This window comes from Tenrec ecaudatus, chromosome 2 (genome assembly GCF_050624435.1).
Source record: "Tenrec ecaudatus isolate mTenEca1 chromosome 2, mTenEca1.hap1, whole genome shotgun sequence".
NCBI lineage: Eukaryota > Metazoa > Chordata > Mammalia > Afrosoricida > Tenrecidae > Tenrec > Tenrec ecaudatus.
In genome coordinates, this window is record NC_134531.1 from 141641323 (window position 1) to 141668307 (window position 26985).

Consider the following 26985-nt stretch of genomic DNA (forward strand, 5'->3'; position numbering starts at 1 on the left):
TGTACCAAAGTGAACTTTTATCCTGTCCGGGGAAGGCTGAGTAACGGTCCCCACAGATGTCTACATCTGCTCTCTAGAGCCTTGGATCTGTGACCTTCCATGGCAAACGGGACTTTGCAGATAGGATTGTTACAGACTGCGGGATGGACTGTCAGGTGACCCCAGGGTCATCCTGAGAGCCCTATGAGAGCTCAGAAAGAGAAAAGCGGGGGCAGAGAAGGGAGCACATGCCGAGGAAGAATGGCAGCCTGCCTCTAGAGGCTGGAAAGGAGAAGCGGGGACCCTTCGCTCTCTAGAGAGACAGCAGTGTCTAGTTTTTCCTCTCCAGGACCAATTCCAGACCTCTGATCCCCAGGACTGACAGATAACAGGGTTCGTTTTAAACTACCGAATGTGTCCTTTGTGGCAGCAGCAATGGTACAAACCAGTGGCCCAAATTCCAAAAACCAAACTCACTGCCACCGAGTCAATTGCGATTCTTGGTGACCCTATTGCACAGGGTAGAATTACCCCTGTGGGTTTCCAGACTGTCCATCTTTATGGGAGCAGGAAGTCTCGTCCTTTTCCTGGGGTGACTGGAGGTTTTGAATGGCCAGACTTACAATTAAGCAGCCCAACGCTTAATTCACAATACCACCAGGGTTCTATTAAGTTGTAGGGACCTATTGTGGTGGTGAGGGGGTGTTGACTGATGTGTGGTTTGATCTGTAGTTTCATGCATGGCATTGCTTGCAGGAAAGCTTGCATTAATTAACCTAATGTGCATTTGAAGGTGTCTCCTTGGAGTCTGGCAGAAGTTCAACAACTGAGCACCTAGCAGTCCACAGTGAGATCCCTAGATGACTACCCTGTTTAAAGACTGGGGTGTGAGATTCAGAGAAGCTAAGTGAATTAAATGCTCCAAGCCATCCAGCTGCTCAGTGGGGGTGGGGTGGTCTGCCCTCTCTCCTATGCTCCTCAGGGAGAATCCAGCTTCCAGCGGACTCTAGGGTGTGCAGCCTAGGCTGGGGGTGCAGAGTGAAACAAGCACTCACTGCAGCAGCATCCCCTGGGGCAGGCCGGCTGTCTAGACGTTAAAAGTCTGTGTTTGCGCTACCATTCCTCTTGGAAACCTTGGTGTCATGCTAAGTGCTTTACCTTCTGTCGCAGGAGACTGGCTCTCCCTCTCAGGTCCCTGCCCTTCCTACTTCCCAGAGCCTAGTTAATCCCCAAGCACTTACAGCCGGAGTCCAGGGCTCAAACCAGGAGGGACATTTGGGAGAGAGTGCTTGTTTTCACTTACCTTGTTAACATCTTGGAAAATCGCGGGCGGGAGTGAAATAGCTCTTGATGCCGTCATGAACAAAACTGTTACAGAAGAATGCAGACGAGCTTTGCAAATGAGTTCTAGTTTTGAGTTCCAGGTTTGGGACTCTCGTTTTGCCCTCTCCTTTAAATGTGCTTCTAAACCAGACGCCCTCACTCGCCTTCCCTTTCAAGTCATTCTCCTGACTTGAGCTGGGCCATGCGTCAGTCTGTCTCTCATTGCCCTGGTAAGAATGCTTCTGTCTGAGCTGTGGGCTTTGAAGGGAGAAGTCCTTAAGGAGGCGGCTGTTGCCAATGAGAACAGACTCAGTGAATCTGAGCAGGGAGGCCTGCCCTGTGCTGCTCCGGGGTCAGGCAGCCCTGCTCAAGAAGGGTGGATATTGCTGGGGAAGTTAGGAGCAGGTGAACCACCAGTGTCAAAATATCTCTGCCCAGAAGCCTGCCTCCCGGCTGCACATTCAGAGCTGCACCGATGCCAGACTGTGGGCACTGTGGGCAGGAGTGCGGAGGAAGAGCTTCCTGGCAAAGAAGTGCAATCGTTCCCTGTGGAAAAGCCTTTGGCTCTGTGAGGCTTGGCGGCATCTGGGTCTGAGCCACAGCGATGGGTAGCGAGCACTGTACGAGCCACGTGTGAATGCAGAGAGGGGTCCCCCTACCATGGGATGCCGTGTGGTGTTCCAGCACATCCCTTACCTGACAGAGACCACCTATGTCCTCCAGAGACCAAACTCTCCAAACCCATTACTTTCTCCCAAGCATGTACATGGCCAAAGCCCATGGGAAAGGAATCGGATTTAAAGGAATGTGAGATGAGTCATAGGGCTGCCCCCACTCAGCCGTGATCTTAAGAAACCCCTTCCCCCTCGGAGTCTTTGCTATTTCCTGATACATCCAAAGTGCCTCCGCTTTGTCTGCTTACATCTGCCCTTTCCTTCTGAGCCCTCCTTTGGACCTCCTTCTCCCTCAATATCATCGCCCTCCTGTGCTCACCAGTAAGTGCGCAGGTGGAGAGTTGGGTTGATCTCGTACTCAAATACTGCGCTCTTCTGCTCTTTCCATGTTTTTTGGAGCTGGGGCTCAGACATCAGGAAGAAGAGTCTGGGCCAGCTTGGCTGGCCTCTCCTAGTCATGGTGTGAACCGCACCCAGGTGCACAGGATCGCCAAGAGGGCAGGATCCATCCTCCCTCCCGCTGTGCTTCTCCCAGCCATGGAATTCCATAAGGCACTTTTGGAAACTAGTTTCCATAGCTTGATCTGTGATCCATCCCACCTCCCCAGAGAAGGACTGGGATCCCATGTATCGGTGTCCCTTGGTTCCTTGGCTTTAAACTTAAAAATCTCCGTGGGCTTAGCTGGGAGAAGCTGCCTCTCAGAGACTGTCTTCCCACCAGCATGCCCACACCTGCCCAGAAGGTTCAGAGATGGGACACCTAAGAGTGAATGTGATTCTGTGACAGCGAATCTTTATCCATTTGCTAGACTTGTGACAGGTGAATTTGAAAGGAATTTGAAGAACGTCTCATTTAACTTCACCCCATTTTTTAGACCAGGAAGTTGAGGACCAAGCAATAGACTTTCAAAATCACCCCGCTGGTTCGTAGGTCTCCTGCTGCTAATACTCTTTCTCTTGCACCCCACGGCTTTGGAAAAGTTGCAGCAAGAATCAGGTATTACTTCCACTGCAGAAGATGACTTTAATTGCCAAAGATGAAGTTGGAGGTCAGCCAAGGTCATCCTGGAACCCACCAACCTATTTAGCCCGCAGCACAGAGACAAACAAAATCTGTCTGGGAAGACATGCAAGTACAGTGCTCCTTAGGGACAAGGAGAAGGGAACTTCATCTCATGTACTTTGGGTCTGTTGTCAGGAGAGACTAGTCCCTGGAAAAGAACATCATGCTTAGTAAGGCGGGAAAAAAGGTTCTCAAAGAGATGGATTGACACAGTGGCTGCAACAGGGAGCTAAAGCATGGGAACAACAGTGCGGACGGACGGCGCAGGACCAGGCGGTGTCCCTGTGAGTCAGGACTCCACAGTTCTCACCTTACAGCAGGAACACAGAGATGAAAAGGTAGGAAGGACTGGGCAAGACAAAGGTGGAGCAGAGGCGGGCAGAGCAGGAGGAGAGGGTGGAGGGAGCAGGGAGAGAGGAAGTACCTGGCCTGTTATACCTCAGTCATTTCTTGGGTGCCCTATTCTTACCAAGGGTCACCAGCAGCGTCCTGGCTGCCCAAGAACCCTCGGAAATCTGTCTGACTAACAGCCCTCTGGATAGCAATGAACCAGGCGTTTATGCACTTGACTGATGGGAATTCCTAGAGAGGACTTTAGCTGAATTAACTGGAGCAAAATGTCCCGAACACCCTGAATTCCTCCCTCAGCGTTTCAAGGGTCTTGTTACTTGCCTGCCAGACCTTGGGTGACGTCACTAGACACTCTGGGAGTGGCCCCCAGTGAGGAGCTCTGTGGTAGAAGCCACTGCAATTCAAGTGAGACTCTGCATGTCCACAGTTAGGAAAGCAGAAGAACACAGCCGTGTGCATCTGTTCCTGGCCGTCCAAGAGTGTGTTCATGCTGCTCGTGCAGCGGTGCAGAGGCAGCCCTAGACAGGACTTGGGTGTTTGACTTTAAACAAGTCTTTCTTAAACCAGCTGCTATGAAGTTGACCCCAACTGACGGTGACCCCATGTGTATCAGAGCTGAACTGTGCCCTATCATTTCAATGGGTGGTTCTTTTTTTAAATCGTTTTATTGGGGGCTCATACAACTCTTATCACAATCCATACATACATCAATTGTGTAAAGCACATCTGTACATTCATTGCCCTCATCATTCTCAAAACATTTGCTCTCCACTTAAGCCCCTGGCATCAGGTTCTCATTTTCCCCCTCCCTCCCCACTCCCCACTCCCTCAGGAGCTCTTGATAATTTACAAATTATTATTTTGTTATATCTTGCCCTGTCCAATGTCTCCCTTCACCCACTTTTCTGTTGTCCATCCCCCAGGGAGGAAGTCGCTTGTAGATCCATGTAATCGGTTCCCTCTTTCCAACCCACTCTCCCTCTACCCTCCCAGTATTGTCATTCACACCACTGGTCCTGAAGGGATTGTCTGCCCGGGATTCCCTGTCTTTCCAATTCCTATCTGTACCAGTGTACATCCTCTGGTCTAGCCAGACTTGCAAGGTAGAATTGGAATCGTGATAGTGGGGGTGGGGGGAGGAAGCATTTAGGAACTAGAGGAAAGCTGTATTCTTCATCGTTGCTACATCGCACCCTGTCTGGCTTGTCTCCTCCAATGGGTGGTTCTTTGGGAGGTGGATTGCCAGGCCTTTCTTCCGAGGCGCCTCTGGGTGCACTCACTGAGCAACTGAGCACGTTCACGGTTTACACGTCCCATCCACTGTGGGTTTTTAGATCATTTGTCTTCTCACACTCTTGTTGCAATTCTGAGGGGCTCTGGACAGCTGGGCCTCTTCGTTGTAGCTCTCTTGACGGAATGAATGAATCCCCCTAGTAAATGATTCATGACAGACTGACAGAGTTAGGAGAGGGATGTTTTCGGCCTTTCTGATCAGATGTTTTCAAAGTTTAAGATGGTGCAGCCAGTCTCATTTTCACACCAATGCAATGGGTCCTGCAAACTGGCGAGACGGGTGGCCCCGAGGGTCCCTCAAGGAGCCCTGGTAACGGCTGGTTAGGGTGTGAGGCTGATGACCTCGGGTCAGCCATTCGAAATCACCAGCTGCTCGGCCAGAAAAAGACAAGGCTCTCCATTCCTGTACAAAGTCACAGCCTCAGAAACCCCGGGGGGCAGTTGTACCTGCCCCGCGGGATCCCCCAAAGTCAAAATGGACTCTGAGTCAGAACTGACTGCGTGGCAGTGAGTAAATCTGATGATGGTGTGCTCAAGGACTAAAGATGGGGGCGGGAGGGGGGGACTCTTGCTATATAAACCTTTAACTATTCAAATGTGTGAAGCATGCAAATGTTTTGATTGAAGACATCATTAAAGAAGTACAAAGATTAAAACAAAATATCTTGACAAGAGGCAGTTGATTTGATTCCACGGGTCTGAAATACTCCAACTTGGCCAATGCTGAAGTCTATGCATGGTCCCCAGGGCTTGGTGGGGGGAGAAAATGGGCGGGGGGGGCCTCGGGTTAGGTGAAGGGGGATGAAAACATTTAGAAGTGGATAATGATGGTGGTCACACAGCCGAGTGGATGTATTTGTATTTCACTGCAGTAATCAAAACAGATGTTCTCTAAGTGTGGTAAAAACTGAGCGGGGGAAATGCCATTAAGTCCGAGAGCTAAAAGTAACCTGAGGGGTTGAACCCACAGCCACTTCGTGACACAGGCATCTGTGTTTTAGCTGAGGCAGTGGAATGCCCGCGAAAGGGGACTGACTAGGGGCGTCCATTGAGTTGTGGCAGACCCTGAGCCAGAACTCTCAATGCGCGGCTCTTTGTTTCCGGTCCCTCGCAAACACTAGCCACGGAGTTTCTCAGGAAGGATCGAAAATGGAGATGGAGATGCTGACCCTCTGGTTCCCAGGTGGTCTGCTGTCAGGGATGGGTGGCAGCTCTTGGGGCCATTCTATGAGGCTGCAGCATGCCTGGCCTCACAGAGGAGCTCCTGAGAGCAGGACATTGCACGGCATCCTCCTCTTCCTCGGTCATGAAGGCGAGTCTTCCTGGAGCGAGCACAGTCCAGACGTAAGGAGGGAGCCAAGCCCTGCCCCGCCTAATACCCATGGGTGTGGGTCTCATTACAGAGTCATCAGCTATGAGTGCTGTCCGGGATATGAAAAGGTCCCAGGCGAGAAAGGCTGCCCAGCAGGTGAGTAGCCAGGCCCTGCCTGCCCATGCAGATGGCGTGGGCAGGAACAATGCAGCAGTCTCCATGGGGGCTGTGGGTGAAGACTGTGTTGACATGCTCCCCAAGTGCTCGCTGGCCTCTGGGCTCCAGCAAGGGGCAGAGCAATGAATGCTGGAAACAATGAGTTTTTTGAACTGGTCCTTTTTAGCCAAACACTCTGCTCAACACACTAACTGGTGGGATAGACTCTAAGTCTGACCTATCTGTTTTCTCACCAGATCAAGGCTCCTCAGCCTTGTTCCTGGCTGGAAGAGTTCCTAAACAGCAGGTCGATCTGGTGGCTCGCCAGCTTCTGACAGCCCTGATAGGGAGCAAGTATGGGAGCAAGTGTGATAGGCTTGATCTCTGGCTGGGGTGGGGACACCAAGCCACCCATCCTCCTTCTGCCTAAATGTGGCCCCAATGGAAGCTGAGCCAGAGTCATCAAAGGGAACCCATATGGCCGTGGTCAGGCCAGAGGCAGCCAGGCACCTGTAGTCAAAGCCTTTCATTCAGTCTCACTAGGGCTTATATGGGAATCCCTGGTAGTATAGCGGACTGCACATTGGACTGCTAACTGCCAGGTGAACAGTTCAAAGCCACCAGCCACTCCTTGGGAGAAAGATGAGGCTTTCTGCTCCCATAAAATAGCTATAGTCTTGGAAAACCAAAGCGGCAGTTCGACCCTGCCTTGTAGGGTCACCATGAGCCAGGATTAACTTGATGGCAGCGAGGAGGGAGGGACTTGTGCGGAAGAGTCTTGTAACTTGGAAATACTAGTTATTTTATCAGTTAAGAAATTAAGACAATTTTTTTTTAAAGAAAGGGAGCAGTTTGTCGAGTGTCAGGGTCACCAGGAGGGACTGGTTACCTGCCTGAGCTGGGGCTTGGGCACTTCTGGCGTAAGTGCAAGGACAGCAATGGGGATGGTGGGACAAGAAAAGGAAACCGCCCTGCAGAGAGGAGCTCAGCCCCTCCGCCTGCGTTTTCCGCACCTTGTAGCATCCGCACTGACCTCACTGCCCACAGAGAAGGCTCTTCTAAACTTCAGGTGATGCTTAGGGAAGAATGGGATCGTGTTGGCCAGTACACAAGGTACCTCGGAGAGGTCTGGACACTTTCATTCTAATAAGGGCCTCTGGGGAAGCAGTTTCAATACCAGGTAAGTCTACCAGACCAGTCTGTGGAAGGAGACGTGTTCCTGGCATGCATTCTTGCCTGCACCATCGAAATGTCTATGAACGGAGCTGCCAGCTGCTACGGTCCAACTGACTACAAGTGATCCAGTCGATGAGTTCAAGCAGGAAGCACTGGACTTACTGTTTGGAGACGGCTGACAAGCATGAAGTCCCTTGTTAATGGATTGGCTTTGGGCGTCCCTACGCATTTCCTCCCTGTCTTCATCAAAGAGGAAGGTGTGATCTGGTTGGGGTGAGACCCTCACAGTCCCCTTCCTCTCTCTGTTCTCTGCCCTTGCAGCCCTCCCGCTCTCCAACCTGTATGAGACGCTGGGAGTTGTGGGGTCGACCACCACTCAGCTGTACACGGAGCGCACAGAGAAGCTCAGGCCGGAGATGGAAGGACCCGGCAGCTTCACCATCTTCGCCCCCAGCAATGAGGCCTGGGCTTCCTTGTCAGCTGTGAGATAACCTCCTTCTGCCCCACGGACCTTATTGGCAACTTCCTTGCTTCCCAGAGGGGTGGGCGTGAAGAATGGGGCTCCTGTCAGTGTTCTCATGATTTCCGGTTGTTCCCAGAAACCTCTTCCATAACTTCTTAAACAAAGCCATGAATTTGAATTAAAATACACCTTACCAGGGTACTTTCAAGGAGCCCTGATGGCATCGTGGTGACTCATTGAGCTACTGACCTTAAGGTCTGCAGTTCAAGACTGCTAGTGGCTCCATGGGAGAAAGACAGGGCTTTCTCCTCCCATAAAGAGTGAGTCTCAGAAACTCACAAGGGCAATTCTCCCTGCCCTATAGGGTCGCTGTGACTTGGCATTGACTCGATGGCAGTGAATGAGTTTGAGCTGTTGCTTCAAGGCCCTATTAGTTCCGTTGGACAGTCAGGCCTTGGGGCATCCTGGGGAAAGATCCTTGGCCGAATGGGGGCTGGGGTCCATTGCGGCTTAAGAGGTGTGGGTTCGGGAGCCACCTCATTGTCACGTTGTGCTGCCTTCTAGGAAGTGCTGGACTCCCTGGTGAGCAATGTCAACATCGAGCTGCTCAATGCCCTGCGGTACCACATGGTGGACAGACGGGTCCTGACGGATGAGCTGAAACACGGCATGTCCCTCACCTCTATGTACCAGAATTCAGACATTCAGATCCACCATTATCCCAATGGGGTACGGGAATCTCTACTTACTCAGCCTGGCCCTGGGGGTCCCCAATGAGCCCACTCCTGGTTAAATGAGGGGGCGGGGCGGGGCGGGCGGGTTTCCCCATAGTAGACCCCATCTGCATCTTTGTGCCTGCTACTCATTGGCCCTCCAGTCCCCCAGGCATGAGCCCCACCTTCTGCTGCTGTGTTCAGAAACAGGGTTCCTACTCACTACTTTCTCTTCCAGGCGCCCTGAGGCTGTGCCTGTGATGTGTTAATGGCTTCTCCCTGCTTCTTCTCTGGGCAGATCGTAACTGTCAACTGTGCTCGGCTGCTGAAAGCCGACCACCACGCCACCAATGGCGTGGTCCACCTCATCGACAAGGTCATCTCCACCATCAGCAGCAACATCCAGCAGATTATCGAGATTGAGGACACCTTCGAGACCCTCCGGGTGAGGCACTGCGCTGGGCGGAGGGCAGAGCGCCTCTCGCCACGGCTCGCATGGGACCAGGTCCAATGTGGGAGCAGCAGAAGCTGTCTCATAGAGCAAGTTTCTCCAAAGACCCATGCCAACCCAACCCCCTAGTGACCCTGGATGGGTCTTTCAAGACTGGAGCTCATTAAGGCTGGTTAATGGATTGGCTTTGGGCGTCCCTACGCGTCCCAGGCAGCTGCATCTTTTTCCTGAGGGGCAGCTGGTGGGTGTCAAACACCCACCTTGTGGTTAGCAGCCCCACACCTCACCCACGAGCCCATCTACATGACAAAGGAGTCCTGGTGACTTCGTGGTTACAAATTGAGCTGCCACCTTGCACGGTCACTCCATGGGAGAAAGAAGACATTCTACTCTCTTACGTCTTGGTTCTACCCGGTGGGGTCTGTATGAGTCAGAATCGACTCTATGGCAGCGAGTTTGGAAGCATGGAGGAGCCACTAACTAGTTACTTGGCCACAAGAAAGCATCATGTCATTACCTGCGAGTGCCCCTCTGGCTGACTTCTCTTTTGGAAAGTGTTCTTCCCTTGACTCCCTGTAGACAGAGCTCCGGGGGTTGCAGCTGCAGCTGGACAGAGTCCTCAGAGCCCTGGGCTGCCCGGCTCTGCACTGTCAGTTCCAGAGAGGGGAGGGCCCTTCCTTCCGGAATAGAAGGCCTCTGGGGTTGCATGATGCCTCAGGACCACACACCCTCAGCCCACCCCAACCTCTCCCAGCCCCAGGCATATTCCTCTGGGGCCAGACCAGCAGAGCAGTCCCCATTGCAGGTGCAGGAGGTTGGGGGTGGATTTCTGGCCCAGCATCTGGCTGCTTGGTGACCACAAGAAAACAGTTCCTCCCCCCTGCCAGCAGGCCTGGGTCTTCCAACTGGAGGAGCAAGCAGGCATTCCTCAGGAGGAGGAAGTGAACACAGGATTTTTGCCCTGATTCAAAAAGAATGTTCTGACCACAAAGGGTGCTTCTTGGGGTGGGGTGGGGTAGTTCTTCCCCTGGAGATCCCTAACACAGAGAGACAAACACCCCCGGCCGTCTACTATTACTGTGGCATCAGGAGATGGCAGGCACCTCTGAGCCCTCTCTGGAGGGCCCTGCAGACTCTGGCTCTCTAAACACTGCTCCCATGTCACTCGGAGGTCAGGGGTCTGCAAGAGAATAGTCTCATGCCACGTGGGCGGCACATGTGTTAATGAGCAGTTGTTGAACCCCTGGGGTACCTGTTTTCCACTGCTGTGAGCTCTATTCCAGCTCATAGTGACCCACGGGACAGAGTTGAACTACCGCCCTGGGTTTCTGAGACTTTCGATCTTCACAGGAGCAGACAACTTCCTCTTTCCCCTGCGAAACATCTGGTGGGTTCGAACCACTGACCTTGTGGGTTGACAGCTCAATGGGTAGCCAGCACAGTAGGCCAGGGCTCCTCCAAGTGTTCAGATCTGGTGAATATTCCTTCCTCCCTTCTTCTCCCTTTGACCTCCCTAAGTCCCATCTTGTCTTCTTCCAACACTTGCTGATCGTGGTTACACATTTGGACAGTTCCACCCTCCAAGGGTTGCCAAGGTCAGAAATGACTCATTGGCGGGGAGTGAGTTAGTCTGTGTACTGGGAACATAGAGGTGAGTAAATCGAGCTAATCCGGGACCTCATGGAGTTGATATTCTGTCTGGGGAGACAGATAATACACACAGAAACCAGACCAGTCACCACAGGTGGTAGGAAACATCAGAGAGTATGTGCTGAGCAGTGGACACCAAGTGGGACTGAGTGGTGGGGACTGTTAGGAGGAGAGAGAATTTGAGGGAGGTCTAAACAATGCCAATGGGCCCGTCATACACCACGGTGGGGCAAGGGCACAGCTGTGGGCCAAAGAGTGAGGGAAAGGCTTGGCCAGGGGCAGATGCAAGCAGAGGCCCCTGTAGCCACAGGGGAGGAGAGGGCAGAGACTCGCAGACCAATGGCTTGGTCGCTTCCTGAGAGCAGCCAGGAGCCATTTCTGCTTGTCAGGGACCTTCTGTGGAGAACTCATTATGCAAATGTGATCTTTAAGCTCTGGGGGAGATCATTCCGGTGGGGAGGGGGCATCAAAATGTTTGTGGGGAAATTCCTTGAGCTCTGGATTCCATTTCTCTACAAATACCTTCCCGCAACAGTGCGAGGGCAGCAGGCAGTGATAACACGGCATGCTGGGAGAGGTGGCATTTATTAAGGGCCTAAAGGACACTTGGTGAAGCAGGAGGGAAGGACAGAAGAGCAGCAGGGCCCAGCTCTAGAGGCAGATCCGTATGGCAAGCCCTCAGGCAAGGCAAGGCCCTGAGACTGCTATGAGGCGAACATTGGTCTTTCCATTTTGGAACATCTTGAGTCCTCTGGGGAATGCTGAGAGAGAGAGACAGAGAGAGGGGGGTATCTGTCATCTGCAGAGACTCCCAGAGCCTGCTAGGAGCATTCCGCCCTCTCGCCTTTGCCCCAAAGGCTGCTGTGGCTGCATCAGGACTCAACACCCTGCTGGAAAGTGAGGGCCAGTTCACACTCCTGGCCCCGACCAATGAGGCCTTTGAGAAGATCCCTGCTGAGACCTTGAACCGGATCCTGGGGGACCCAGAGGCCCTGAAAGGTGAGCACCCCTCGCCTTTTGCTGCAGCCAGATAAGGCCTATTGGCGCTCAAGGTGGATATATCACGTGCCAAAAGGTGACTCAGAATATCCACCACACAAGTAGTTTGCGGCCCATCCCATCCCACGCTCTACACTGGCTGTGTCTCTGCAGAGGCTAAAGCAGAGCCCAGCCCTGGCCCTGAGGGGCGGGTGTTTGTGTAATCTAATAGACTTTGTCTAGGGACCCAGCTGAGCTGAGAGAGGGGCCAGGCTGGAGGTCCAGGGCCAAAGCAGGCCATGACTAGACATCAAAGAGCTAAAGGTGCAAGGATCAAAGCCAGAGCAAGGTGATAGGAGGCTGAGTGGCATGTCCTGGTGTCCTTGACAAGGAATCCCTGGCAAGCCTTTAACTCTTCCTCTACCCTGTCTCTCAGGGGCTGGGGGTGTCTTCATTGATCATCCAAAATTGGTGCTGAAAACTAACTGCTCCCTGTCCACTCTTGACTCTCCGTGTGGCCACCCATACCTCACTGAGCTCTGAGTTAGACCGAGCACTGACAGTTGATGGTATAGGGCTGGGGAGGGGTGGGGAGCAGGGGGGCGGAGTGGCGCAGGTTGCAGAAAGCATTAGGAGAAGCTAAGGGGCCAGGCTCCGGCCAGCCCCCCACCCTGCTCCCTCCAAGTCCAGGGCCTCTGCTGGGTGGTTGGCATTACCGATCCTGGCAGTGGAACAAGAGCTAACTGGCTGTCTGTGATCTCTGAACCCCTGGGAAGTGGAGTGGGCCCCAGGTCCCCTCTGTAATCCCCACCACACTTTTCCTCCCAAAGGTAATCCTGGAGCGACTTCTTTTCTCCAGACCCATTTAAGTCCACCTATATCATGTCCTAATGCATTTCTGACACCCCATAAATTTCCACTTTGGTTGTCTTCTTTCCAGCTGCGTGGGGATGGGAAGGGGCACGTTTCTGAGCAGGGAGGAGGAACTAGTGTCTCACAGAGGCGTGTGGGGGCGGGCGGATGGGGGTACGAGATCACACCCGGCAACGGAGTGCAGCCTATGTTTCCATGGAAGTTAAAGTCCAGTGGGCAGGACAGGCTCAGAGCAGGTGGGTGGGGCCTGAGTGAGTGGGTGCAGGGACTCCCCGCCTCCCAGGGGCATGGAGGCAGGGGCTGGGGCACACACAGCCTGAGAGGTCCCAAGGCTTCCTGGGAGTGAGACCAAGGTGCCAGTCAGCATGTTTTACTTTTCTTCGAGAGTTGATGTGCCCCGAAAACATATTTTATACACAGCACATTTTTTTGACCTTTGTGGAAAAAAGACTCCTCATGAGGAACCAGTTAGCTCAAAGCAATTGCCCTCTGTCTCGTGTGTTGGGGCCGCTAGACTTGGGAAAAGATGGCCTCGATTCCTCCTGGGGCCCTTTCCTCTCCGTCACTCGTAGCTTGGCACACGGACAAGGGAGCAGCCTTGGGCTAGTGTGCCCTGTTTGGTGACTGGCATCCAGCCATCGCCCTCCCTCCACCCCTACCGGCCCTCAGAGATCTTGGTCGAGGCTCTAAATCCCCCAGGTCTAGATTTCCATAGCAGGAGCCGCTTGCCCCTGGTGGATTCTGGTCGGCGCTGGCTTTGGAAGCCACTCACCACAGAGGCTGGTGTGGGAGCTGGCTGACTCTGCAGGCCACGGAGCTTCCTCCTGCTCCTGAAGAGGCAGTTTTGGTTCCCACACTGGAGGTGAATTGAAACTCAGCCTCTCTGGTGATAACTTAGGGCAAAAGGCCTTGGCGAGCATGAGGAGCCACAGCCTGGGAACCGGCTCTGCCTGGGTGGTGGCAGGCCCAGGCTCTTTGACTGGTTCTTGTGGCTTGTGGCTAGGGGCACATCCTCTTTGATTGGTCCTGACCGCTTCTTGAGTCCGACCTCTCCGACTCTGAGCTGAGGAAACCTGTTGCCGTCCAGCCGATTCTCACCACCCTCCTCGAGGACTGGCCCCACGAGGTCTCCAGAACTGTGATCTTTACGGAAGGCTCTCTCACTAATCGGAATGTGCCCTTGGCTGCAGACCTGCCTTTGCCTGCCAGGTTTCGTACCTTTATGGAGAGCAGTGTATAAAAGGTCTCATGGTCAGCTCATTGGAGTTCCCCCTTATGCCTGCCGTACAGGCACGATGAACGTAGGCACCTTCAAGTTCAGATACGAATAAGCTCAGGGCAAACATTTTTTGAGCGTCTGCCTTGCAGTCAGACACCGTGCTGTAGGTCTCCCATTCTGAATTTCCTTTCAGTCTGGCAACAGCCCTCAGAGGCGAATGCTATTTTACTCCACCACGCTCAGGAGATAGCTGAGACTCCAAGCGATTAGTTCAAGGTCCCCGTGCCCAAGGTCTCCGGCTGGCACGTCGCCAGCTTCAGTTCAGACACAGGCTGTCTGACCACAGAGCCCAGGCCGTTTATGCGGGTGGCAGGCGAGCATCCTTCTAGCTGGCGCCCCGGGTCAGCCCGGATTCAGCTGTGCCCTGTTTGGCCCCCAGACCTGCTGAACAACCACATCCTGAAGTCGGCCATGTGTGCTGAAGCCATCGTAGCTGGGATGTCCGTGGAGACCCTGGAGGGCACCACGCTGGAGGTGGGTTGCAGCGGAGACATGCTCACCATCAACGGGAAGGCCATCATCTCCAACAAAGACACGCTGGCCACCAACGGCGTGATCCACTACATCGACGAGCTGCTTATCCCAGACGCGGGTATGTTGGCCAGGCTCTGCGGGCAGGGCTGGCCCCTCCCAGGCCCCGGTCTCTTTGGCCATTATGGTGGCAGGACTGGAGGGCATTCAGGGGCATTTGAGGTTGCTTCCCCATCTTGGGGAGAAAGACGAGGCTTTCTGTTCCCATCGCTCAAAAGGAGAAAGACAGGGCTTTAAAGAGTTACAGTCCTATAAGCCCTCAGGGGCAGTTCGACCCTGTCCTAAAGGGTCACTATGAGTTGGTATCGCCTCAAGGGCAGTGGCTCAAGTCCTTGTCTAGACTCGGCTCAAGCCTCTCAGGAGTGTCGCCCTGGGCCCTGTGTGTTTCAGCCAAGTTGTGGAGAACAGTACGCTTCGGGCATGGGGGGGGGCAGGCATTATCTTGGTGGCAGTGGGGAGCCACTGGAAGTGCCATGGAGGGAGGAACTCCCTCACAGAGTTCTTTCCCAAGATCTGCCTTCTCTGCTTGCCCATAGAGGGCCACCAGCTGGCCCGAGAGTGTTTGCGCTCTCGGTTATACCCAACCCATCCATGCCTGGGGCCACTGCCCCAGAGAGAAGTGACTAGCTGAACTTCAGCTTGTGTTTCGTTCTGCATTCAGGCCCCATCCCAGAATTTGAGGCAGGTGTACTACCCATAAGCAGAAGGACATAAAAAAAAAAAGAAAAAAAAAAAAAGAACACACACACCCCACCTTTTGTTCTATGGGTGCCGTGCCATTGGCATTATCTGTCATTCAGGAGCTATGGCAGCCTTCCCCTCCAGTCTTCGGTGGACACTGGCCAAGCTGCCCCTGGGGCTTGGGAACAGCATCTGGCCCGTCCCCTCCCCCTCCTCTGCCCAGCTGGACCATACCTCCCACTCCAGAACAGCTGAATTTTCTGGGCTACTGTCCCACTGATGACAAGCCTGTAGGCAGAGCTCTGTTGACCCACGAGATGACATTCCTGCTGATGAAGGTCATGCACCTGGGTACCTGGAGGTAATGAAAACAGAGCCTGTAACTTGTGAACCCTCTTCTCCTGTCATGTAGCCAAGACGCTGTTTGAGTTGGCTGCCGAGTCCGATGTCTCCACAGCCGTTGACCTTTTCAGACAAGCTGGCCTGGGCACTCATCTCTCTGGAAACGAGCAGTTGACACTCCTGGCCCCCCTGAACTCTGTGTTCAAAGGTACGGAAGCACGGTGGTTGGCTTGCCAGTGAGGACATCCGCCCCACCCACTGCCACCTCCACTACCCTCTCCCCAATTCACAGTGCCCTGGGGGACGGACGCCCACGCTTCCAGCCCAGCCCAGTTCAGAGAGCGGGTTGAATTTATCCAAAACCGCTGCGCAGCTGGTGTTGGCACTTGGCAGCGCAGACGAAGCGTGTGGGGCCCCGTCCCTCCATTCCTCCACATGCGAAGGCCTGCGCCTGTCAGGAGAGGGGTACCGGCCCTCCCTTTCGGTGCGCAGGACACCGCGCAGAAGCCAGAGGGAGACCAGTGCTGAGCTGTGACTCTCGAGAAAGCAGAGTGTGGCCAGGTCATGGCCCTGCCTCCCAAACCCCTCACCCCCACCCCTTCCGTTATCTGGACTGTTTCTTGTCTTTTCACAGAGAGATTACAGGTGTTAAGAGATGCTTGGTAGCCTCCCTTAATTTCTCAATCTCTCCAACCAAACTCAAGCAGGGACACCCTTTTTATGGACCCCGTCTCCCAGACCATTGTCTTCATGTCCGGTTCGGTCCCCTCTCAGCCTGAACACCCCTTCTCTCGCAGATGGTACCCCTACCATTGATGACTCCACAAAGGATTTGCTTCTCAACCACGTGGTTAAAAACCAGCTGGCCTCCAAGTATCTGTACCACGGACAGACCCTGGATACTCTGGGTGGCAAAAAACTGAGAGTGTTCGTTTACCGGAATGTAAGTTCTCCTTCCCACATCCTGCTCTGCCCTGCAGTCACATGAGCCCCGGGGAGGCACAGAGGGCTGAGTGCCTGGCTACTAAAGGGGAGGTTCACTGTTCAAACCCACCCAGAGGGCCCCTGGAAGAGGTCTGGTGCCCTGCTTTGGGGAGCTGCAGCCGTGAGAACCCCATGGAGCGCAGTCCCACTCTGCTCAGGTGGGGTCACGGGGAGCCCAGATCATGTGGCTCTCCTTCACTCCTCGCTGGGAAATGAGAGTGGTGTTCCTGCGAAAAGGGTTTGCAGCCCGCAGGGGCTCTCGTGAGAACTGGCATCCGGCAAAGAACAACGCCCAAGCCCACTGCCATCCTGTCTGTCCCAGGAGGGTAAATCTTAACCCGTGCAGACAGCCGCAGGGCTGGTGGCTTTGACCTGCCTCGGTTTCCAATGCAGAAGGAACTTATTTCTAGAAAGCCTGTCTGACCCCCACGCGGGATGTTGCAGGAAGAGTCCAAGCTCCCTGTGTGGCCGGGATGGCTCAGCAGCAGTGGGTCCTGAGAAGGGAAAGGAGGGGTTGGGGGGGTGAGTCCTATTGACCTGATGTGTTGAGAAACTGCTGAGCAGATGGCCACACAGACTCCCTCAGTCCCCGCCTCTCCGTTCTCTCTCTCACTTCAAACCCAGCCTTGCCCTGGACGATCACACAGGAAGCACCACACAGCATGGCCCTTGCCTGAGACCAGCCTGTGCCTTTGGGCTCCACCCCGTGAGAGCCATCCGATCAATGATCATTAGGCGCAGTCTGTTGATGAGGATTGAGGGACCTCCTGCAGTGTAATGGCCCCTTCACAGGGGTTTGCTCTGACTGCTTAGGGACCTCTGTCATGTTCTTTCCTTAAGGACGATCGTTGTGCCTCCCTTTTCTTTCCGGGAGAAAGCACAGCCCTTTTTGCTAGCCTTACCCACTCACCCCAATATAGCATCATTGACGTGTGTGCCCGCACCAGGAACATGACCGGCTGTTCTCTGCCCCTCTTCTGAGCAGAGCCTGTGCATCGAAAATAGCTGCATCGCTGCCCATGACAAAAGGGGGCGGTACGGGACCCTCTTCACCATGGACCGGGTGCTGACCCCCCCAATGGGGACCGTCATGGATGTCCTGAAGGGGGACCACCGCTTTAGGTAACTGGCTTCACCCCAGGGAAAGGCTTTTGCCTAGTGGGACTGGACACTGGGCTTGGCTATGGGTCAAGTTCAAGTCCCCTGTCCTCAGGGTTCACGGTGCCCTGGTGCCACTGTCCATGCAGACTTGGGGTGTGATAGGATGAGGGTCACTTGGAGGGCTTAGCAGGGAGCAGGGGTTACTTCTGGGAGTGTGGTACTCACAGCCCTGGGGACAGGGGAGAGACTGTGTATTTATACCTGAGGGTTAACAATAAGCCTCTCTCTCTCTCTCTCTCTCTCTCTCTCTCTCTCTCTCTCTCTCTCTCTCTCTCTTTCTCTCTCTCTCTCTCTCTCTTGAGGTCCTAGTTGAGCAGCATACTCGTGGAATTTATGAATGAGTCTCCTGCTCTCTGTGCAGTGTTTGCTTACTGGTGTTGACATCGCTTGCCCCTCCTCCTAAGAGTCCCCGTGTTTGTGTGTCTCTTTGTCCTGTGCTCTCTCTGCATTGCAGACTGTCTCACCCACCACTCAGGGCTGTCACCTTGAATGTGCTGGTCTGTGACTGAATCTACCTGCCCGCTGCACACGCGACCTGGGAAGCCACCACGCCTTGTCCTTCTGGGGCCCAGTGGCTGGGTCAACCATGCCCCCGAGGGCTCCCCTTCCTCCTCCTAACTTCTGGCTGTCTAACTGTACTTTGCAGATGAGTGTACCCTCTACAAGTGGGGAGGGTGTGAGAACCTCAAAGGTGTGCAGCTCCCAGCAACCTGGGCTCTGAGCACCCAGGGGTGAGCGGTTGGGTGGCAGTGCCCTGCCACAAGCAGTGACTTTTCTGGGTATGCCTCCCCAGCATGCTGGTTGCCGCCATCCAGTCTGCGGGGCTGACTGAGACCCTCAATCGAGAAGGGGTCTACACAGTCTTTGCTCCCACAAATGAAGCCTTCCAAGCCATGCCACCAGAAGAACTGAACAAACTCTTGGGTAAGCACTGGCCCAAGTACGTTTTCCAACTGTTATGAAATGGCTGTGGCTGCCGCGGCCCAGGGTGGAAGTGCGCTGCCCAGGGTTGGACGGAAAAGAGTCTGATGACAAGACAGTTTGTCGATCAAGGTGTGGGCAGGGTGATGGGGATGGCAAGGGGTGACAGCACTCAGGAACTAGCAGCCTGTAGCAGCCCCTGGCCTGGGAGGGAGGACAGCGGTCAGGGGAAGACAGCGGCCAGAGTCATATGCAGAATTACCCATGGCACCAAAGCCATTGTGTGCCCCAATCTCCATCCCCCGTCCCCAGTTGCCTCGGGGGCCTACAATTCCCTGACGAGGGATGACAGCAGAGCCTGGGTAGCATGTGACAGCGAGCTCAGTTTCCCAGGGTGCCAAACTGGGCAGCAAAGAGTAGGAGAGGGCTTGAGGGTGTCCCCCAACCCAGCCAGTCCCAGGGTCTGTTCCCCTCTGAGGACCTGTGAGAGCAGCAACGAGGAAGCCATATCCCCTGCATGAAACGCCCCTCGGCCTAAATGCTTTACAGAGAAGCTGAATGTGGCCCTCAGAGATTCAACTGAGTGCCGGGCAACCCGCGTGGCTCCCAGCTCACCTGGCCAACCCCAAACCAAACTCACTGCTGTCGAGTCAGTACTGACCCACAGCAACCCCTCTCTGTGGCTTTCCGAGGGAGGCGGTAGCTGTTGACCAGAGTAGAAAGCCCTGTCTCCCTCCTGCAGAAGTGTGGGTGGTTTCGAACTGTCGGCCCTGCGGACCGAAGCCCAAGGAGTAATAATCACTATAGCTCCAAGAGAGGCTGGTGAATTTACCAGCAGATCGAGCTCTGGCAAGCTGTTCACCTCCCCAGGCCTCAGTTTCCCCGTTTACAACCTGAGGGTGCTAAGAAGACCTTTGTCCTTGTTCTGAGAGAATTAAATGGCATGGTGCCGGCAGTGGGGCAAGGTGGGGCCCGGGGCCTTTAGCTCCAATGCAGACCCATACGTGCCTGGGGCCCACAACACCTATGCCTCCCTTCCTGCCCCGTGTGAGGAGAAAAGACAGCTAGGGTTACAGGCAGCTCAGAGCTGAATTTGTGTCTGGTTTAATCGGCTCTGTTGCTAACTGATTCGCCGGCGTCTGTGGCGCCGATGCATATTGCCGACCAGAGAGAAGTTCATTCGGAACACAAGCCTTCCCGTGGGATTGCTCAAGGTGGGCTGAGCCTGCCCTCCTTCTATTTCATTGTCGGTCAGGTAGGAGCAGAGTCCCCGGGATGGGGGGCAGGGACACAGTGGGGATGATAACGATTAACTGAAAGTTTGGCAGTTGGAGTCCACCCAGAGAAAAACCTGAAGATCAACTCCCCAAAGAAAAAACCAACCAGCCGTCCAAAGCCCTGCAGAGCGCAGTTCTACTGAGACACACCTGGGGTGCCCAGAGTCAAATCAACGTGGTGGCCGGTGGTTCGGTGTAGGACAGGAGCAGCGCAGGGGCATTCCCCAGGTAGTCCTGCGTCAGGCCTGGTGGGTGCAGATGGGGCCAGCCGTAACAGATCTCTAGAGAAGGAGGGTCTTTGACCCCCATGGCTGACGTGGCCGACGTGACTCCAGACCTTCTGGAGATGTGTTTGTGGGTGTTTTTGGAAAGGGCACCCTTGTGAGTTGACTGCCGATGAATCACTTGGTGGCCCCATTCATGGCACTAATGTGAGTGTGTCACCAGCCAAGTGAACACCGCTCCAGAAGGCTCTGAAGCTTAACTCTGGTCTCAGTTTCAAGATGCTGCAACCAGCTGTCTGTAAGCCCCCGGGGGAAATTCCTCCTTCCGGCTGGAAACGTAAGCTTGCGAGGCAGCCTCACTTGGCAAAAGAGCTTTCAAAAGTGCCTCCCACACTTAATTCAGGAAATGCCCGTACACCTTTATGAGCATGGGATGCTCTTCCCATCAGGGGAGGGTGGAGACACTGATGCCGCCTGGAAGGAATGCCGAGGCGAGACACAGAGGGAGTGTGCCCTTCGGCTCTGACCTCATCAGCGCCACGGCTCCTCCAGATGGCAGCTGTTGAGTCTTGTGAGTTGTCCCTTCAGGAAACAGCCATCTCAACCCGTGCTGCCTTTGGTAGAATGTGTAAATATGTCACCGCAGGGTCAGAACGTTGGGAGCCACGCTGGTAATGACACATCCCAGATGCCGACTCGGGAAAGATCCCTGGCTTTCCCAGCAAATAGCTAGCTCACGGAAACATGAGTCAAGCCCACAGAGGGGTATGGATTAACTCCTCAGCTGCCAGGGCACTCAGCGTGGCTGAGCGCAGCCAGCCAACATTTGAGGGGGCACCGTCATGGCAGCCACAGACCACGATGCCAGGCGTGGTAGTTTGCAGGCTGTGCACAGGTGGGTGCCCAGAGATGGCTGTTAGCAGGCAGGGAGTTCTCCAACTCACTTCACAGAGCTCTCCTTGACCCTGCCAGTCACAGACCTTGGGATCAGCTCTGCCCCCTCTTTCCCATAAACCTACAGGAAATGCCAAGGAACTTGCCAACATCCTGAAATACCACATTGGCGATGAAATCCTGGTTAGCGGAGGCATCGGGGCCCTGGTGCGGCTGAAGTCTCTCCAGGGCGACAAGCTGGAAGTCAGCTCGGTGAGTGTGCCCTGCTGCCCTGGGGTCAAGGTGGAGCTGACCCCCAGCCTGATGCTAGGTACAGACATTGTCTGGAAGCTCTGCGCAGACTCTGAATGCATTTTATCCACCAAACCAGTTACCATGGAGTTCATTCCAACTCTTGGGAACTGCATGTGCGTACGGCAGGGTAGAACCAGACCCCTGAGAGTCTTCAGTGTCACACAGAGAAACAGAGTAAAAGGACCTACGGGGAAGCTGAGTGAGATTGCCGTTAGTTGTAAGAACTTCTGGATTTGCAGGCGCCCACAGCACATGGGTTGGCCTCTGAGAGAGGCTGTTAGATCCTCTTTCCCTTAAGAAGAGAATAGTCGTTGCCCTCAAGTCGATTGTAATAGGATCCCAAGACACCAATGCCTTTTCCGTACCGAACTCCAGACCCTGGAGTTCACTGAGCTGAACCAGATCATCCCAAGAGGCTTCTGTCAGTTCACCAGAACTTGGCCTGTGAGGCTCTCCTTGCTCTGCACGTTGCTAATACACAATCTACTTTGGAGCTATGCTTAGTGGGTCCCCCTAGGAGAGAACAGAGAGGCGGCCCACTTCTGGGGTCCTACCGGAGATCTCACTGTGTACATCACTGACCACCCTGTGCAACAGGGACCAGTCTCTGCACTGTCTCTTCCTGCTCTCTCCTGGCCACCAGCTGTCTCATTGTTGATCAGCATCTGTAGACGGGAAGACCTGCCGGCCCCTGGAAGCTCTCCCAGCATCTAGGGTTGGGGGCTGCAGTCCTGTCTATTGCAGGCTTCCGTTCTCCATCCTGCCCTTGAGTGCACGGTATGGATCTGAAGTAGCTTTCCTTTGGGAGGGTAGAAATAGTCTGTGGGGCTCCTGGTGCCGTGGGAAGAGCCCTTCACACAGAGCCTGGCTTCTGCCCTAGCTGTCCCACCCAAGGAGCTTCCTCTTCTGTTTAATGGGTCGCTTTCATCCGCCCTCCTCACCAGCCGTGTTTCGAGGGTGAAGTCCCGTCTAAGAACCTGGTGTGAATTGTAACGTGCTGAGTCCACACGTAGGGCGAGAACGAGCCCCACACTGAAAGTCTGTTGAGGGTCAGCTTTCATTCAGCAGACTATACGGATACGTAACACAGAGCCTGACATAAATAAGTGCTTGGGTAAATAAACACGCTGTCCCTTCCATGATCACTGTCTCTGCTCCCTTTAGAAAAACAATGCAGTGTGTGTCAATAAAGAGCCCGTTGCTGAAACTGACATCATGGCCACCAATGGCGTGGTCTACGCCATCACCAGTGTTCTGCAGCCTCCAGGTGAGTGACTACCTGGCCCCAAAGCACCGTTTCTCTCCGGGTCCACACCTGCTTCTTCTCCACAGGTGGCAGCTGGTGCTCAAACTGTGCCTCCAGGCATCCCTGTGGCTGATGGAAAAGTGAGGGTCCAGTATGACCCGACAAAGTAAACCTGAGATGTTTAAATCCCAGGGACAAGCAGATGGCATCTGGGCGCCCACTTAACTCTAGCCCCGATTCAATGGTTCTGATAACATGGCCCTGCTCAAGTCTCACCTTCATGAAATGATCCCTGAAGATCATGGTGTTCCAGCAAGGTGCAGTGAAGAAAGTAGATGGTGCCCGGTTATATGTTGAAATAATGGCTGGGGTCTTAAAGGCTTGTCATAAAACAAGTAGCCATCTGAGCAAGGAGTCAACTAAGTCCACATGGAAGAAGCATATTTGTGTGATCCAAAGAGGACAATTGCAAATTGAAATATGACACAGGGAAAAGTATCCGAACTAAAATTATGAAAACCCAATTTGTAGAGAAATATAGAGGACAATGGGGACCCAAAACCCATTTGCAGAGCATCTGGTCAGACTGAGCCACTGGCAGATCTGCTCTAGCCACAGGCAAGAGTCCAAACAGCCTTACTATCAGGGAGAGACTGCTGTAATCTTGATTATACCGGATACTGGGCCAGTTGACCTCCCTCTAGACCCATAGCAGCCTTATGCACAACAGAACAAAACACTGCCCGGTCCTGTGCCATCCTCACATTTGCCCCTATGCCTGAGCCAACAGACGCAGCAGTGTCAATCCATCTCCTCGGGGACCTTCCAGTCCTTTGTTGCTCTCCCCCTTTACCAAGCATAATGTCCTTTTCCAGAGACTGGTCTCTCCTGACAGTGTGGCCACAGTATGTCAGATGAGTCTGGCCATCCTAACCTCTAAGGAGCACTCTGGCTGTACTTCTTCCGACACAGATCAGTTTGTCCTTTGAGCAGTCCATGGTACTGCCACTGTTCTTCTCCAGCACCAACATTCAAGTGCACCCATTCTCCTCTGGTCTTCCTTATTCAGTGTCCAACTTTCACATGCATATGATGCAACGGAGGATGCCATGGCTCCGGGCAGGAGCACTTTAGTCCTCAAAGTAGCATCCTTGCTCTTCGGTACTCTAAGGACGTTTGTGCAGCAGATTTGCCTACTGCAACACATCATTTGACCTCAAGGTTTGTTCTAGGTGTCTCATTGTGACTCTTAACGCTATCAGACAGCATAGAGCTGCTCTGTAGGGCTCCCGGGGCTGTAAATCTTCACAGAAGCCAACGGCCTCAGTTTTCTCGCTAGGAGTGTACTGGTGGGTTCGAACTGCTGACCTTAGGGTTGTCGGTCCAGTATTTAACTCACAATATCACCAGGGCCCCTCCCATTGAAACATAGCCCAGTTGTTTATACACACATGGATGCTGTGAGTGTGGCTCCAAGCATGGCCTGTAGAGATCCCCACCTGCAGTGTGCTCGATTCCAACTCTTAACAACATTAGAGGACAGCGTAAACCGGCCCCATCGTGTTTTCTGTGATATAATCTGTACGAAAGGGGCCCGGTGGTATAATGGTTAGTGCTGGGCTGGCAACCAAAGGGTCAGTCGTTCAACCCTCTGAGAACAGACCGGTGATCTGCTCCCGTAAAGATGAGAGCTTAAGAAGGGAATCTTGCGGGGTTCTTTTGGGCTGCCCTATGAAGGTGCCCTACAGACACGGTGGGTTACCAATTGGTCAACTGTTTGAAACCACCAGCCGCTCCTCAGGAGAAAGCTCAGGCCAGCCTCGAGTCTCACTTGGGCGTTCACCTTGGTTTGGTTGGTTGGTTTTCACTCTCCGCCCAGGGGCCAAACTCCGAGGTGAGTTCTGAAAAGGCACAAAGGGGAAACTCCTTTGAAAATGTGCCTCAGGAAGCCCGCGGTGGCCCTCCTCCTGGTGTTAGGAATGACCCGCTGATCGCCTCTCCCTCCCACAAAAGCGTCTTTCCCTTCCTCTCCAGCCAACAGACCTCAGGAAAGAGGGGATGAGCTTGCAGACTCCGCCCTGGAGATCTTCAAACAGGCCTCCGCGTTTTCCAAGGTGAGCACCTGGGGGCAGGCCTGGGTCCTTTTAGGCCCGTGCGGCTCTGCAGGCCTCTGTCCTCCTTGACTGCCCTCCCGGGAATCTCGCAGACCTTCTCTCTGCTTCGGTTCCCTGCCCGCGTGGACTTCCGAGGGAAGAACGCAGACCCCGCCTGTTTCCTTTATGCCTGGAGCCCGGCCTTGGAACGGGAATGCCACTGCTGGTGTAAAGGCTGCAGCCTTAACCCTGGGTCCCCGCTAGCCAAGGAGGGCCGTCTAGCCTGAACTGAACTTGTAGTGGCCTGGCTTGCCCGATCTGACCTCCAGCTCACCATTCTAGTTTCCTGACATTGTCCATCCAGGGTGATATTGGGCTCCCCTGGGCAGGGATGAAAATCTGTATGGGAAGGCTGAGGTCCTGCCTGTGTGTATGGTGTGTGTATGGTGTGTGTATGGGGTGTGTGTGTGTGTGTGTGTGTGTGTGTGCACGCGCACGCGTGCACTTTCCCAGAACCTCTCTGACTCCATCACTACTTCTTTTCCTGCCTGGGAGGCCCTGTGCATAGGCCCTCGGTGCCATAGACCAGGTGGAGCTTCTTGGGGGCACAGAGAACCGCACAGAAAGTTTTCACTCCCAGAGAAGAGGCTGCAGGGCCTACCTTTCACGGGGCTCCTGGAGCTCTAACGTGGCACTCAGGTTGGGGACATAGGGGTCTCCTCAGTGACCCTCAAGAAAGGGTCTTGGTCTCAAACTGCTATTACGGAGAGGCGCCCACCCAGTACAGTTCTTCTCTGCAAATTCCAGGCTGTGGCCTCTGTGGAAAACCCTGGTTTGGGGGTGGGGGGTGTCTATCAGAAGTGCCCATTTTCAACTGAGCTTGGTAGTGGCTGCCATGTCACTGAGGGCTGGTGGCCTAGGCTGGCTGCCAGTTCCACTTTCCTCATCTCCGTTCTGACCCTGAGGATTTCTTAATGAGTAGAGGTGGCAGTGGGCAAAGCCGCTGTCATAAACAGAAGCAGTAGTATAATATTCAGGAGAAAACCTGATACCTTGTATTTTCTTTCAGGCTTCCCAGAAGTCTGTCCGACTAGGTAAGTCTGGCCTGGCTTTGAAGTCCCCACCTTACCTCCAAACAGGGCCAAGTTTCCCATCTGCCGCACCTAGATAAGAACACCCCGGTGGACGAAAACAAGGGTGGTCTTTGGGGTCAGACCAGCTGGGTGGATTTCAGTCAGACATGGATACCCAATTTTTTTCTCCCTTTGCCATCAGACAAAGAGAAGACTAGGGAATTTTTGGTTCTGGGAGTCTGGGAGAAGGTTATGGGGGCTTGGTCAGAGCCGGTGGTGAGAGATGGTTCCAAGCTGGTAGATGTAGAAAAGCCCCCACTCAGCACATCAGACATCAAGCCAAAGACAACGCAACAGCAACACACCTGTGCAGGATCACATAGCAAAAGGAACCTCGCGGGCCCCCAGCCTCAAGATTCTGACAGTCCTAGGCAGGCACAAGCAAGTCTGCATCTTTTCACCTCTCAAACTCCTCTCTTTCAGCCCCTGTCTACCAGCGGTTATTAGAGAGGCTGAAGCATTAGCGTGAAAGACCACAGGAGGAACGTGCTTCAGCAGCTCCCGCCAATTTCTCTCCGTTTGCTAAAGAGACTGGATGTTCTGTAAACTTAACTCCATACTTCAACATACATGGGCTGCATCATAATGAAACCTGAGCCTTGGGGAGGGGGTGGGGTAGGAGATGTACTTTCAAAAATATTTCTCCCAAAACATAGCTGTCAACCCGGTACGTACAGAGCCTTGGATGTCACTCTCTGGCATTCACACCCATAAAGGACCTGCCCCGAATCCGGAGCTCCCCACCTGTGCCAAGAGAACAGCCGCAGCTTTGTGGAGCTCACAAACCCTGAGTTAAGCCATCACGCGCCGTGGGAAAGTTGCGGCACATCTTTCTTTTATTTGAAAAGCTCTTTACGTTGGAGAAATGGCATCAATTTAAGCTATGAGTTGAACTGTTCTACCAAGCATGTCTGGTGTGTGCATGGGGTCTCAGCCCTGCTGTGTGGCCTTGTCGGGTAGAAAGGAGGAGGGTTTGCAGGGCGTGTAGAGGCCCAGCATTTCCCAGAGAGAAGGGCGGCCGAGCCATGGTGTGTTTGTGATAATAAAAACTAAGAAAGACATGCCCTGTGTGGATAAGAACTGTGCTTGGGAGGATGTGTGTCTGTCCCTTGTACAGAAGCTTGCAGACCTACTGGCCCTGCACCCCTCAATTGGATGCAGGGTCGGCTGAAGAAGACGGGAGGCAGATGCTGGTCCGCCGACGCCCAGACAGCTCAGGCGGGCTTGCATCTAAGTCTTTGTTGAATTTGCTTGCATTTCCGTGTCCATGGGCCCTACAGGGTCTAGTCTCTGATGCCCCCTTTGCCCAGTACTTTGCTTCTTCTCATGGCTAGAAAGAGCTTCCTTCCAGCACTCTGATCTTCCCCTCCCCCCACCATAGGGGTATACTTTTCATTCCTCAGCACTACCCTGTGAAGTCCTCTCTGTCGCCTCCCATCATACAGATGAGGAGGCTGAAGTTCAAAAGGG

General features: G+C 53.9%; 1 protein-coding gene across 1 annotated transcript in view; it reads left to right on the forward strand.

Annotated features, from left to right (window-relative positions):
• TGFBI (transforming growth factor beta induced) overlaps nt 1–26576 on the forward strand; it is a 37738-nt gene extending 11162 nt beyond the window's left edge. The window contains exons 3-17 of the mRNA XM_075541586.1: nt 6087–6151; nt 7649–7809; nt 8355–8519; nt 8802–8948; nt 11462–11603; nt 14114–14326; nt 15359–15496; nt 16086–16231; nt 17258–17394; nt 18227–18357; nt 20877–21001; nt 22208–22310; nt 24324–24403; nt 25452–25476; nt 25939–26576. Coding sequence (XP_075397701.1) covers nt 6087–6151; nt 7649–7809; nt 8355–8519; nt 8802–8948; nt 11462–11603; nt 14114–14326; nt 15359–15496; nt 16086–16231; nt 17258–17394; nt 18227–18357; nt 20877–21001; nt 22208–22310; nt 24324–24403; nt 25452–25476; nt 25939–25979 — 1819 coding nt within the window. The 3' untranslated portion in view covers nt 25980–26576. The remainder of the gene's footprint in view (nt 1–6086; nt 6152–7648; nt 7810–8354; nt 8520–8801; nt 8949–11461; nt 11604–14113; nt 14327–15358; nt 15497–16085; nt 16232–17257; nt 17395–18226; nt 18358–20876; nt 21002–22207; nt 22311–24323; nt 24404–25451; nt 25477–25938) is intronic.
• The last annotated feature ends 409 nt before the right edge of the window (nt 26577–26985 follow it).